At 54.1% G+C, this 14336-nt stretch overlaps 1 protein-coding gene across 1 annotated transcript in view; it reads left to right on the top strand.

Annotated features, from left to right (window-relative positions):
• The window catches only part of LOC105827460 (transmembrane protein 110), a 51072-nt gene extending 40153 nt beyond the window's left edge, over window positions 1-10919 (top strand). The window contains exons 4-8 of the mRNA XM_012665659.1: window positions 877-998; window positions 6204-6316; window positions 7354-7431; window positions 8212-8361; window positions 10215-10919. Of these exons, the coding sequence (XP_012521113.1) occupies window positions 877-998; window positions 6204-6316; window positions 7354-7431; window positions 8212-8361; window positions 10215-10331 (580 nt within the window). The 3' untranslated portion in view covers window positions 10332-10919. The remainder of the gene's footprint in view (window positions 1-876; window positions 999-6203; window positions 6317-7353; window positions 7432-8211; window positions 8362-10214) is intronic.
• The last annotated feature ends 3417 nt before the right edge of the window (window positions 10920-14336 follow it).

Below are 14336 nucleotides of genomic sequence, written 5' to 3'. Positions count from 1 at the left end.
AGGCCGGGCTTGGGGTAGGAGGCTGCGGGTCTGCATAAAACGCCTCAAGCCTCAGCAACTCGAAAGCTGCCGTGGCCATGTCTTGCGGTGTCCTGAAGCTTACCTGCAAGGGTTTCAGAGCCGTGTGGTGGCACGTAGGGTCAGTACCTGACCCAGTGACCCGGTCTGCCATAGAGGGGAGCTCCGCCAGATCTGGGTGCAAGGCCCTCGAGAGAGGGCAGGTGGTGAGGGAAAAGGTTTCGTGTCAGACAGAAGGAAACAGACCTCGCAAGGACACACGGTGACTCAGGGTGGGCATGCCCTTCGGGCCCTCCTTCTCTCCTTCCTCCCACCTTCTTGCCTTTTCCTGAGGGGAATAAAGGTCTCTTTTTAAAGTACAAAAATTTATCACTTGCACTGGACTCCAGATGGAGATGAGCGAAGGCCACGTGGCCCTGCCCTCTTTGTCCGAGAAACCCCAGAGAACATTTCCCGAAGTGCTCGGGTGCAGAAGCTCTGCTGGGGCCTCGCGTGAGCTGCGCCGTCAGGGAGTGGACAGAGCATTGGATGGATCTGTTTGTCCCCAGTTACATTCTGTTTTCCTGTTGATTTCCTTGGCTGTTTCCAGGTACTCTGTCTTGTGTGGAACCTTTGTCTGGCAGGAACACTTGAGGGTTTTTAAGTGCCTTTGTTCCTCCTCCTCCACCCCTCCCTCATTTGACTCCCGATGAGCTGAGGGGCGGGAGAGCTGCGTGGGCACCTTAAAGTGGCCAGCCCCCCAACAAGGCCGAGCAGGTGCCGGGCCAGTCGTTCCCTCTCAGGCCACACTGCGTCAGCCTTGACCTCTGGCCGTGGTAGGCGCCACGCTGACGGTGCCGGTGTGCCCTCTCCTCACAGGTACCTCATCAACTTCCTCCTGGACGCCACCGTGGGCATGCTGCTCATCTACGTGGGGGTGCGTGCCGTCAGCGTGCTGGTGGAGTGGCAGCAGTGGGAGTCCCTGCGCTTTGGCGAATATGGTAACGTGCCGTGGACGTTGGACCGGGCGCGGTGGGACTGCTGGGAGGTCTGCTCCTTGCCCTGTGCAGCCCTGTGCACCAGACACACGATTCCAGAAAAGGCTCAGGAGCTGGCAGCTGTCTCCAGCTGGTGGTGGGGCTGGTTCTGGGGCCTGAGTACACCGTCCTGTGGGCTGGGTGCCCGCTTCACTGCTGAGGCTCTCACCTTGTGGCAGGGAAGGTCGCAGGGGCCAGGAGACACTAGACTTGGAAGGAGGCCAGACATTTGCCCCTTCCACCAGAGGGCACCAGTGGTCCCACCCACAGGGCCACAAGGCTATGTCATTCTGCCAGGTTTCCCGTAGAGCCACAGCACCCACCCACGACATTAGAGGGATGGGGACAACTCTCACTGTGTGCAGGTGCAAAGCTCCGTCCCTCTCTTTGCTGCACATTTGTGCTTGTCCTGTCACTGGGCCATTCTGTTGGCAGAGTAGGGCTCACAGAGCCAGTGCTGGCAGGTGCATCCCCTTGGGGACCAAGTTGCCTTACTGTCTCCCAACTGAGGCTCACCCCCAGCCCAGAATCTGGCATGTACCAGTCACCAGGGACACGAGGTTCATCCTCACTCAGAGACACGGCTCAAAACAGATGACTTAATCCTAGCTCTCTGGGAGGCCGAGGCGGGCGGATTGTTTGAGCTCAGGAGTTCGAAACCAGCCTGAGCAAGAGCAAGACCCCGTCTCTACTAAAAATAGAAAGAAATTAACTGGACAACTAAAAATACATAGAAAAAATAAGCTGGGCATGGTGGCGCATGCCTGTAGTCCCAGCTACTCGGGAGGCTGAGGCAGGAGGATCGCTTGAGCCCAGGAGTTTGAGGTTGCTGTGAGCTAGGATGATGCCACGGCACTCTAGCCCGGGCAACACAGTGAGACTCTGTCTCAAAAAAAAAAAAAAAAACAGATGACTTGTGCATGCTGGCCGGACTGCGACCCACTCCCATCTCAGACCCCATGGCATACAGCTTAGGTAGGAAGCTGCCTGGGTGCTGGCTCTGAGTGTGAGAAATAGCTGGATGTGGCCTCAACAGAGGCTGCTGCTGAGAGGTACCTCTTCGGGCCCTCACTGTCCTCTGGGGTTTCAGGACAGGGCTAAGGGGTAATATCGGCTCTTTCCCACCTTCACAGCTGGACCCCACTGTCGGCAGGCAGGAGCTCCTCCTCCCAGTTGGAGCAGCATCAGGGGAGCCTTTGCCATGAGAGGGGCACACAGGATGAGGGAGGGAGTGTGGATGGAATTCTGGATCCCCTCTCCCCTTTCCTGATCACACCCACCAAAGAGCTGATGGCCCTGGGCCCAAGGGCCACTCACTTCTAGATCGCTGAAGATTCACAAGGGCCTGACAGTTTAAAAGGGGAGCTGGCTGTGAGTGCCTTGGGTATTTCTAGAAATCTTAAGTAATTGTTTGTCTCCAATGAGGGGGATGAACTCAGGGAGGGCTTTTCTTAGTCCCGTTACTTGATGCCTGATGAGTCACTGACTTAAGATAGTGTCCAGCACACAGCCTGTGCCTCCTGTGGCTCCAGAGCAGGCTTTTGAGAAGCTCCGAGTCATCCGCTCCTCAGCTTGCGGGACAGAAATGGACCACAGCACACGTGGACCACGCAGCATCATCTTCATTTATAGAGCAGCACCCAGAGGAGTTAAGTGATGTGGAAGCTCACCCAGCCACTGCGTGGTTAGGGGAGCCTTCTGCCAGCTGTGCCAGGACACCCAAACCCTCCATCACCTCCAGGAACAGTGCTCGTAACTACTCCTTTGCTGTCGAGATCCCTCTTGGAAAGGATCAGCTCAGTGGTAGCTGACCCGTGCTGAGGTGGATCTGCCTGCCACCAGTTGTTTTCCATTTCTGACAATTTCTGTTATTTTCTATTGCTCTGTAACAGACTACCACAAACTTCATGGCTCAGAGCAACCCAATATGATTACCTTACAGTTCTTTCATTCAGAATCCGACATGGGTCTCACTGGGTAAACTCAAGGTGCCAGTAGGGATGGCTTCTGGAGGCCCTGGGAGATTGTTTCTGCACTCTGCAGCCTCAGGAGGCCGCCTGCACACCTTGGCTGTGGCCCCTTCCTCTGTCTTCACAGCAGCCACACATCGCATTGTTCTGCCCTCCCGCTGCCTCCTTCCACTTTAAAGTGCCCCGTGATTACATTGGCCCCACCTGGACACTCTAGGTACTTTTCCTATCTTAAAGTCAGCTGATGAGCAACTTTAATTCCATTCGCAGCCACAATTCCCTCTTTGCTATGTGGCATTACACGTTCACGTGTCCCAAGGATTCAGATGTAGGCTTCTTTGCAGGGATGTTATTCTACCTTCCAGAACTGTTAACCTGCTCATCCATTTGAGGCAGTAATTCCCTGTAGGTCTGCAGTCCCCAACCCCCAGGCTATGGACCAGAATCAGTCCAAGACCTGTTAGGGACTGGGCCGCAGAGCTCCCCCACCCCATCCCCGTCCATGGAAAAATTGTCTTCTGTGAAACTCGTCCCTGGTGCCAAAAAGGTTGGGGACCGCTGATGTAGGCCTCACAGCTCTCTCAGGTAAATGAAGAAGAGGGGCTTGTTTTTTAGGTAGCTTCCTTTCTTCCTAGAAAAGAAGGTCATGAGCTTGCTAACAAGAGCATGGGACTCGGGGAAATCAGCCACACAGGCCTGAGGGGTGAGTCTGGATCCAGGTGACTGCGGTCTGATGACCAGGCCCCTCCTTCCCGCGCAGAAGGGAAAAGCTCTGTGTCCCACAGGCACGGTGCTTCCTGGGCTTTGCCACCCGTCCCTGTCTAAATGCTTTCTAGAAACTTCTCAGCACAGATATGTTCCCTCCTTTTGGCCCCTATTCTACTGCGGAAATAACTCAACACCAACAACACACCCATGTACCTGCAGTTGTCCGCTGCGGTAAGAAGCAGGGTATACCAACCCTGTCCACCGTGTCTGTCCTTTAACAACGAGGCTCTGGGGAATGTTTGAAAAACTCACACAAAACAGGAGTCAGGAAATACGCTGGCACACGTGCACTCACCACAACCGTGGCTGCGTGATCCACGTGTGCCAGAGGACATGATGCCCTAGAGTGGGGTTACAGATGCTTTTGTTCTTTCTTTACCACATTTCTGAATTTTTTTTTTTTTTTGAGACAGAGTCTCACTCTGTTGCCCTAGAGTGAGTGCCATGGCGTCAGCCTACCTCTCAGCAACCTCAAACTCCTGGGCTCAAGCAATCCTCCTGTCTCAGCCTCCTGAGTAGCTGGGATTACAGGCATGTGCCACCATGCCCGGCTAATTTTTTTATATATATATTTTTAGTTGTCCAGCTAATTTATTTCTATTTTTTTTTTTTTTAGTAGAGATGGGGTCTTGCTGCTCTTGCTCAGGCTGGTCTCGAACTCCTGAGCTCAAATGATCCGCCTGCCTTGGCCTCCCAGAGTGCTAGGATTACAGGCGTGAGCCACTGCGCCTGGCCCTGAGTTTTATTTTAGCATCTAAATGAGAAAAGCAGCAGCTGCAGCTAGTTTATGCAGCAAAAAACAGAACATCGGAGCAACATGAAGCAGACAGGAGGAAAAGCAGTTTCCTCTTTCGTCAGTCACTTCAAATTTCGGAGCAGATGGAGTGAGCACGCCGACCAAGCAGGCGTCCTTTGGTAGTAAAAAGTGGGGCCACGTGTCCTGCGGCCTCCAAAACATACCAGGCCCCGTCAGAGATTTCCTAGTAGCGCTTCCTATCTAGCTATTTCCAGTCTTAATGGCTTTTCACAAATACTTTCATCTGTTGTTTTTGAGAACTTTTCTCAATAAGGTCAGGCAATTTACTGAAAGGATTGCAAAACCACATTAGCAGTCCAGCAAGGAGGAGTTGTGCTTCTGAAATGTTTTTTTGGCTCAAACATCTCTTGTCCCGTAAGTGAAAGCAGAAAGGAAGACCTCAGAAGAGGCGACCGACGTGTTTCTGCATGCTTTCTGCCACACTTCTCCCGGGGCTTCCAGAAAAGGGAATGCCTGGTGTTTGGTCTATTACAGCTGCATAATGGCATTCACTCGCGCTTGCTTTGTGTGCGGCTGGCAGGCTCGGGAGGGCTGGGGGCCCCAAGCCTGGGCGCCTGAACAGGATCGCTACGGAAACAGTAGACCAAATGAGGAGCTGGAGATTTCTCTTTGAGCCACATTCTCTTCTCACAGCCTCGATTAGGGTCTTCGCCTCCCCTGAAACATCACCCTCTACCCCTCTTCTGGCCACCCCAACAGAGCTTCCAGGGGGAGCCCCAGGCAGCCTCCCCCATATCCCACTCTCCCCTGCGTCTCCCACTTTGGGGAGGTGTGTGTGGCTCCCAGGCCCACCCCAGGGTTCTGCGTGTCTCAGGACCATTCCCTGCAGGGGCTGGTCCCTGTCCTCTGAGTACCTTTTGAATCATTCCAGAGGCACCGCAGGGCCTGAGTGTCCCCAGCGTGGACTGTTGGGTTCCTTGGTTCTCAAGCTTGATGACTGAAGGGATCACAGATGGGCCTTTGTCAGGGCCGGGCCTGGGCCCATCACTCCCACCTCCTTGCCCTGAGGGCTTCTTGTCTCTTCCTCATCCCTGGCCAGGGTGTTTGGGGCAGTCGGAATCTGAATTCGTCCAGAATGAGGTTTCTGCTCTCAGTGCGAGGGCATCAGGGACGGCCCAGGAGCAGGGTATGGGTGGGAGGTGGGAAGATGGGAGACACACAGAGAGGTTGATGCTGCCCTCGTCGTCCACAGAGGTCAGTCCGCTCACGGACGGAGGAGAGGAGGGGCAGCACCACAGTCACTGGAAAAATCAACAACGGACAATAATAGCAGTCTTGCTTCACACAGCTTCTATTGCCAGCAGGCAGGCAGAGCAGCTTTTCTGAGCTCCAGCAATGAGCACTTACTAACTTTAGTGCTTTTTAATTCCGTCTTAGAATCTCTTGAAAGAAAGACCATTTTGGTATCTTCAAATTAATTCCTGATTTTATTTAAAACACTGCCTTTATCTGTTAGGGATGAGGTCATTTCTAGCGCTCTGGGGGCTCATTAAGCACCCTTGGAGCCAGGGTTCTGGGGTGCGGGCGGGGGTGTGAGGCTCAGGAGCCGTGGGCGAGGGGGGTTTCACTCGGATGCGGGGCCCCCTGTGACTGAGCACCCGCCTGTCCCTGCAGGAGACCCTCTGCAGTGTGGAGCCTGGGTCGGGCAGTGCGCTCTTTACATCGTGATCATGATTTTTGAAAAATCTGTCGTCTTCATCGTCCTGTTAATACTTCAGTGGAAAAAGGTTTGCCTCTTGCCCTGCTTTAGCATCTCCCTGCTGAGCTAAGCAAACAGCACTTCCCCATCCCCCACATACCCCAACCTTAGTGGAAAACCACATTTGTTTCTGTTTAACTTCATGAATGTACCCTGGATTTGGTCTGCTATGGTAGCTACTTGCAAGAGCATTGACTTGTCTTTCTTTGACTTAGCCTCCATCCACTTTGTTTTTATAAATGTCTGCTCTAGATTAAGCCTTGGGATATATAAAACTAATGAAATACAGTGCCTGCCCTTGGCTTGCTTACCATCTGATGCTAATTTCAGGCCTTGCAACTGTAAGTGTTTCTGCAGTGGCAAATGACCTCCTCACAAGCCTCTCTTTGCTAGTAGTTTAACTGAGCCATTTGGTGCCACAGGCAGTTTCCAGGATTTGTGACCACCAACATCCTGAAGCCCTGGCCTCTACCCCCAGCGCTGTGCAGATAAGCCTCCATGGCTCATCTCTCCACACCCACACAAAACAAGCCAAAAGCCTTCAGGAGCAATTGGCTCAGATCTTGGCCTCCCTTTGGTTTTTATCTGTGGCTGGGTTTTATTTTTTTAAGAAAATAAGCTAAGGCTTTTCAGAGCTATTGTCTTTTGGGGTGGTTGGGGTGCAGGATTTCTGTTAGAAAGTGGTCTGGCACCTCATTGCTGCAGTCTAATGAATGTCCACTGAGTTCACCCCTCTAACGCCCCGTAAGCCCACACTCTGCTCTCCAGGGGCACTGCTTTGCTCTGGCTTGGTGGCTATAAGCCCACTGCACTTTGCACGTTCACACCAAAGGGAAGGCTGTGAGAGCACCAACTGCTCAGTGTGGTCCCCACAGGGTCCCTCGTCAACAGTCCCATCTGGGGGGCCATGCAGCACTAGGTAGAGGTGCTGCTCCCACCAGGCTGGGGCAGTGTCTAAGGTAAGCTCCCTCTAGGTGCCCAGGGGCATGGCTGCCTCCACCCCACCCCACCCCGCGCTCTCTTGGTGGCCTCTCCCCACCTCACTGAGTCCACTTCTCTTCACAGGTGGCCCTGTTGAATCCCATTGAAAACCCAGACTTGAAACTGGCCATCGTCATGCTGATCGTCCCCTTCTTTGTCAACGTCAGTGCCATGTTGCATTTTTACCCCAGTTTGTGCCCTGCCTTCCAGGGTTCCTTTCCAGTGCTCTGAGTCTGAGAGAAAACTCACCTTACAGCCCTCAGGTTGTTCTGTGTGACCATTGGCCACCTCCCATCCCCACCCCAGACCTGGAAATGGTGGGAGTGTTTTCTCAAGAGGCAGGTCCCCGCTCCAGGGCTCCTGTTCACAATGGAGGGTCCTGGGAACTTTGTCTTGTCCTCCCTGCTGGGGGACCTCCCACCAAAGAGTCCCATCCCCTGTACAGCACCAGCTTGTAGACAAGCATCATTTAAATGTACCCAGTCCTTTATTCCAGAGCACAGATCTCAAAGAGAAACTCGTGGACACAATGGCTAGAAGTTAGAAATCGTGAGAAGAGATGGTGAAGGAGCCTGGCACAGGCAGATGATGGCGAGTGTGCCAGCCACCACGCGGGATCTGTGGGGAGGGCCCCAGCACAGGTGTCAGAGACCTGGGTTTCAGGCCCGAGACAGACTGTCCCGTCCATAACCACAGTGAAAACCCCTCAGGGTGACTAGGGCAGGCAGCTTCTTGCCCATTCTCTGATAAGAAAACTGAAGCAAAGAAAATAGAGATTGGGGACCTCTAAGCTTCCGGGAGATAGTAGGGGGCTAGAGGAGGTTTTCCTTTCCATAGTCTGGAATTTATGCTCTGGAAGGGGGTGGGGACAGGCGGACTGGGGGCTGCCGTGCTCTGCAAAGTGGTTTCTCCCGGAGTAACCTGCACTCTTCTTCCCCACAGGCTTTGATGTTTTGGGTAGTGGACAATTTCCTCATGAGAAAAGGGAAGACGAAAGCTAAGCTAGAAGAAAGGGGAGCCAACCAGGACTCGAGGAATGGGAGCAAGGTCCGCTACCGGCGGGCCGCGTCCCACGAGGAGTCTGAGTCTGAGGTAGGGGCCTCCCTGGCTCTTTGGGGGCCTGAGCCATTCCACCCCTGGCCCCTGGAGGTCCCTGGTCTTCGCTCAAGTGCTGAGTCATGGCGCCAGAGGGAGGGGGAAGAGTCTGAGCCAGAGAACAGCCAAGGGCACAGAGCACTCCCGCCCAGCTGAGACTGCTCCTGCTGCCCCGTGGGACCGGCTTGCTCCCAACAGTCCCTCCGCCAGTGGAGAAGGACCGGCACAGAGTGGCTACCGTGTTCCAGGGGAGCTAGCAAGGCCCCTTATGGGCTTGATGGTTGACCTTCAAGCGTTAAGGTGTTTGAGTCCCTGCCCACCACTAAAGAGCAAAGAAAGTGTTGGCTAAGCCAGCTGGAAACTTCTAAAACATAGGCGTAGCCAGACTTCGCAGGAGGAAGCTTGTCTCCCCTCATTTTCCAGTCTCCTAAGTTCAGAGGTTTGGAGCTCAGGGAAGGATGCTGGTCACGCACAGCAGCAGGGAGGCCAGGCTGCCTGCTCTGGCAGCCCTGCAGTACTCACTGCGCACCTGCGTGCCGCGGGGTGCGGTGGGGCCCACTCGTGGGAGGCCCTGGGGAGTCCCCACGCTGTGCTGAGCGTTGTGCCGTGGGTGGGAGCTACAGAAGTGGCTGAGACTGATGCTTCCCCCAAGAGGCCTTGAGACTTGCAGGTGAGGTGCAGGTTAATGCGCGAACGGTCGTCGTAACACTCTGGGACGGAAGCATAGCAGAACGTGGGAGGCCCCTGGGCAGTCTGGAGGGAGCTATAGAAGACGAATAGATGGGTAGGACAGAGGATAAGCCCATGTCTTCTCTAGGGCCCTGTGATGTGAGAGTTTGGTGAGCATTAGATGAATGACAAACAGTGCTATAGGTAGAAGCAGCTTGTGAGCATTGATGGTCTCATAATTTAGCGTCTAGGTAATAGTGTGAAATTCACCGTGGCCAGTGTGGCGTGTATTCCAGAATATGGGACAAGTGGCAAGAAAGGAGGACAGGCAAAGTCGGAGCTGGATGGGCAAGGTGCTTTGTGATCCAGGCAGAGCAATGGGCCTTGCTCGTGCCAGCACTGGGGAGCAGAGAGTGTTTACTCAGGGCCTGACAGGAGGCAGGAGAACCTGCGAGGGAACAGTCCGAGAGAGGCCATGTGCCTGAAGGGGCAGCTTCCCCTCTGCAGGTGGGCCTTGGACCTCTCGCTCCTGACGTGGGCTGTTCTAGTCTCTCCCTGGTGCTCAGAGGTCTGAGGAGCCAGGCGGGCGTCCTGGCAGGTGTCAGGAATGAATGTGTCTGCCCGAGGTGACCCAGCTGCACAGCCGCGTCATTCGGGGCTCAGAAAAGCGAAGTGTGCCCCTCTGTCCTCAGAAGTTACAAGGTTCGTTCAGAGCAGCCAGTCTGAAGCTCTGGAATCCCCACTTGTGTGTGCCTCGCAGATGTTTTCTTTTCTTTTTGGAAGAGGCTTTGCTTCTGCTGTGTTTAAGGCAACTTCGAGGACCTGGGACTCCATGTGCCAAGATTGAGCTTTTTTCCCCAGGATGACCTTAGGCTACAGGTCCCTGCTGAGTTTGCTCTGATCAGGGTTTGGTTCCTGCTGGAGGTTGGATGGAGAAGTGGGGAGCATTAGGGGAAGAAGGGGGGTCTGTTGACACAGCACAGGTTTCAGTAGCCCATGACTGTCCTTGGAGCGAATGTGGTCTGTGTTGGGCCAGCGTGTCTCATTGTGTAAGGGGCCTCCCCGTCCCCCTCCCCCTCTTCTAAAGACACTTGCCTCCTTGAGGGGACCGGGGTCTGGGGTGGGCGGATGAAGAAGGCCCTGCAGGTGGTGACTCAGGCCCTGCCTCTGCACCACTTCAGATCCTGATCTCAGCCGACGACGAGATGGAGGAGTCCGACACGGAGGAGGATCTCCGTAGACTGACCCCTCTCAAGCCTGTGAAGAAAAAGAAGCACCGCTTTGGGCTGCCTGTATGACACAGTCCCCTGCTGGGGGTGACGGGCGGGGCCCACCGGCCACCGGGTCTGCAGCATCGTTCCTTCCCTCCTCTCTCTGCCCCTCCTCTTCTACCTCCACTCCTTGCTGTCTCTGCCCACTCCACCCGCTCCCAGACTACTGTGACCTACAAAGAGGGAAGAGGAGCCAGCGCCTGTGGGGCCACGGGCGGCTGGAGGTCCCCCACTCAGTTGCACTACAAACACTGACCAAATATGCAAGCGAGGAGTTTTGTTTATTTGTTGTTGTCCTGAGCGGTGTTGTAAGGGACCCTTAGCCCCCTGCCCTGTGTCCGACTGGGTGGCAAGGTGGAAGGAAGCGGGCACACACAGACTGCGGGTGGGTCCTTTCGGGCAGTGTGAGCACGTGACGCATTTTGGGCTAAAAGTCACATGTTGACCGAGTCAGAACCGGAATGCTTTCTTACTCGAAATGGCTTTTGTAACTATTGATTTTGGGAGCCGGTTTTATGAGCCGTGGCAGTGTTACTGGTTTTTGAGTATGTGTTTATTTCCTACAAAGTACCTTTGGGACTAATGGGCAAAACAGAGATTTTTAAGTCTTCCGTATGCTGTTTGACTTTTATATTTTTAAGTTATATTTTCATACTATTGTATTTAAAAACTCTTTTTAATCCCCAAAGAAATGGGTTTGTTTGCCTTTCATGGGGTATGAGCTGGTGGGAGGAAAAATTCGGGAGTTTTTCACTTGGAATATTGTTAGATGGTGTCCTACCGTAGACGGCACATGACTGTGGGAGGGAGGGAATCAGGCCTGAGCACGGGGCAGCTGGTCTGGACACAGATGTGGAATGGGACAGGCTCTTCCCGGGGCCCATGAGCTCTTCGGTCTATCTGCTGGCAGGCGAGAGGTCTTGGTTAAACTTGACCGAGAAAGGAACCTAAGGGGTCTTTGTGTCCTTGCTATCTCTGCCCACTCTCCCGTGTGTTCCCTGCCTCTCTGTAGAGCCTCCAGATTTCTAGTTAAAATAGTCTCGGCCTCCTAGCCCCTGCTGCAGCCTTCAGAGCCAGCTCTGGGCCCATGTCCAGGAGCCTCCTCTCACGCTGCCCTGGTGCCTGTCGTCTGCTCGCTTTGCACAGCAGTCTGGAGGATGTCTGCCTGACAGGGACGCTGTTTTTCACCCCCTCCAAAGCTGTGAGGTGGCTGGGTGGGTACGCATGAGAGAGCTCGCTTTCTAAACCCACATGCAGGATGAGGTGCCTCTAGGCTGTGTCCCTTAGGGAATGGCCCCACTCCTCAGCATGGCCCTGAGCCCCCAAGTGGCAGTGGAATGGGCTGACCCCAGCAATTTCCCTGCTGGGGAAAGAGCTGCCCAGTGGTTTATCAAGCCGCAGGTAGCCATGGATGTTTAGAAATAGGAAACCACACTGCTAAAGTACAAGCTGGAAGGGAGACAGCCCAGGCCTTAAGTGAGACAAGTGCAGGGGAGGCCACGTCACTCAGAACCTTCTTTTAGACCTATATAAAAACGTGTTGTACTTAAACACATTGGGTTTGAATGGTGGCGTGTAAGCCCAGCTGTTAAACCAGCCACCCTGGGACTGTCCTCTGCCTCTCAAGGCCCTCCTGTCCTGGACTTGGGGCAAGCCAGGGACAGGAGGCATTGCAGCCCATCTTCCTCCAGGAGTACAGAGCCAGGGGGCTGAGAGAACTGTGCAGTAGGAGGCGACCTTGCCAGTGTGGGCCTGGGGCCAAGAGGAGGGGCAGGCTGGGCAACACCTGAGACTGGAGTCCATCTCGGGTCCACGTTACTCCTGTTCACATTTACTCTCTTCTCGCCTCCAGCTGTGGTGGTGAGTCTTTCTGTGCCGGTCGGTCCCCTAGTGGGGAAGAGTGGCTGGAGCCAGGAGGCCATACGAGTCGAATTAGGGATGACCAGTACTGATGTTCCTGGTGGGGCAGTCTCTTCCTCATGGCATCACTGTCTCAGTTCTAATTCCTCCCCTCCTGTTTCGTTTGAACAGCCTGTGCCTGCGGCTGTTTCTTCCACCTTCCTGGAGCACAGACTGGAGCTTCATTTTCAGTCCTGGGCTCCTAATGTTTCCAAAAGAGAGCAGGGGGTGAGAGAGCTGTAATCTATGAAAGGTGGAAACTCTGGGTTATGTGGACCTCAGATGTCTCATCTGAAGGCTCGTCCCAGTTCCTACTGAGCCGTGGGTTTTGGGGACAGAGGTAGCTGGCGAGTGATGGTTTTTGCCTATATCCTGGTTTTCAGAAAGGGCTTTAGTCCCTGAGCTGCAGCTGTGTAGCCAGCTACCCAGGAATGGAGATCTGACAGCGCATCTGAGCATAGGGACTTCTTAGTATGTGAGGTTGGGCAATGTGGCCTCTGCCACACTGTTTGGCCTTCCCCTCCTCCCATGTGCATGAACACACGCACACATGCACTCACACACCCCCAAGAGCCTGTATCCCCAGGAGTGCCTCCTGCAGTCACTGGGGGCTCTTGTGTGGCGCATCATCCCATGAAATATGAGAGGGCTGTGGGCGGGACTTCCTGCTGAGCTGCCCTCCCTCCCAGGGATGAGTTTCCTCACCACCTGCTCCAAGGTGCCTTACCAGGTGCAGCTCTTCACCTAGCCACGTGGCATGCATCACCGTGTGTGAGAAATGATGGGGCGCCGACTGGATACCGTGTGCTGTCTATCAGATTTGCCCAAATCTGGACCTCGGCCAAGCCATCCATAATGGAAACTTGGAAAGCCAAGGTCATGGACAAGTTTCTCGTAACTAATGGAAATAAGCTGATGAGGTAGAACTGTCATATCTGAACAGAAGAGGTGGTTGTTGCTGTTATTTCCTGTTGTTGTCAGAGGGACGTTGACAAGGGACATAGGGGGAATGTCTGTGAGATGGCGGGTGGTGGTGGCTTCTTGGTCTGCTCAGGCAAAACACATGCAAGACAAGGGTCTGTGGCTCCTCAGCCCCAGGCACGCTGGTGGCCCCCTGCCTCAGGCTTTAACTTGTGACGTCCCTGGCAACAGGGAGTCATGGGCTAATGTCACCTGTCGTGCCCCTTTCTTCAGGGAAAATATAAAAAGGCTCAACTCCAAGTTGTAACTTCCTTAGGCAGAGCAGGCCTGTAAGCTGCAGCCCTGAGTCCACATCCAGCGGCTGTCCCGGAACCTGGGGGGAGCAGTGCCCGGCCTCAGCCTGCTCCGCCCTCCGGACTGCGGCTCACTGGCCGTTTTGCAGCCAGGCCAAGACAGGCAGCTCCAGGAGCTTCCCTCCAGCCCGGGCAGCCCCGTTGCAGGGTGTGGGGCTGGCTTTTAAAGTTTCACACGCTCGCAGCTAAGAGTGCGTAGCTCTCTGCTTCACCTGTGCAGCATGGGTAGCTCTGAGGGGCTTCGCTTTTTTGGTGAGGGACTTGTGGTCTGCCATGTTACCATGAGTACCTTGAGCTCCTGGTTTGGTTGGTTGGTTTGGTTGCTTTAAATTTGATTTTTTTTTTTTTCCATGAAGTTAATTAGAAGTCAGACCTATGTGAGCAAAACCATGGCCACTTAGCTGCCATCCAGTGGGGGTGTTACGAGTCATGGGAACACATTTTTGAAATGAAAGGGAAGATGATGTACTTACGTTGTAAAGTGGTTTACAATAAAGTTTGACATCTTATTACGGTTTTTTAAAAAAAACAAAACCCGTCACTTTTGTGGTTGTTGGTTGTGTGTTCTCTGAAATTGAAACAGCTTAGTGGGGTCAAAAATTTTTCCCAGTGAATTAGAAGGTTCTTCCCAGGAAGCAGAGTGAGAATGAACCTTACGTAGCCTCATGGCAGAGGTGGGAGCCGAAATCTGCTGAGGGCAGAAACCAGACGTGCTCTTGCCATTTCCACTTCCTCGCTAATGAGACTTAAAGCTAGTCCCCTCCTGAGGGGGTTGCGCTGGGGAGAGAGAGGGGAGTGGACATCCCACGTCCCTGAGGCCACAGGGCTGGAAGGCAGGTGCCTCCCTGGCTGGAGCCAG

Source organism: Propithecus coquereli, unplaced genomic scaffold (assembly GCF_000956105.1).
Source record: "Propithecus coquereli isolate 6110/MARCELLA unplaced genomic scaffold, Pcoq_1.0 Scaffold1, whole genome shotgun sequence".
Classification (NCBI taxonomy): Eukaryota; Metazoa; Chordata; class Mammalia; order Primates; family Indriidae; genus Propithecus; species Propithecus coquereli.
The sequence above is the reverse complement of the archived record's forward strand: the minus strand, read 5'-3'. Positions and strand labels throughout refer to the sequence as shown.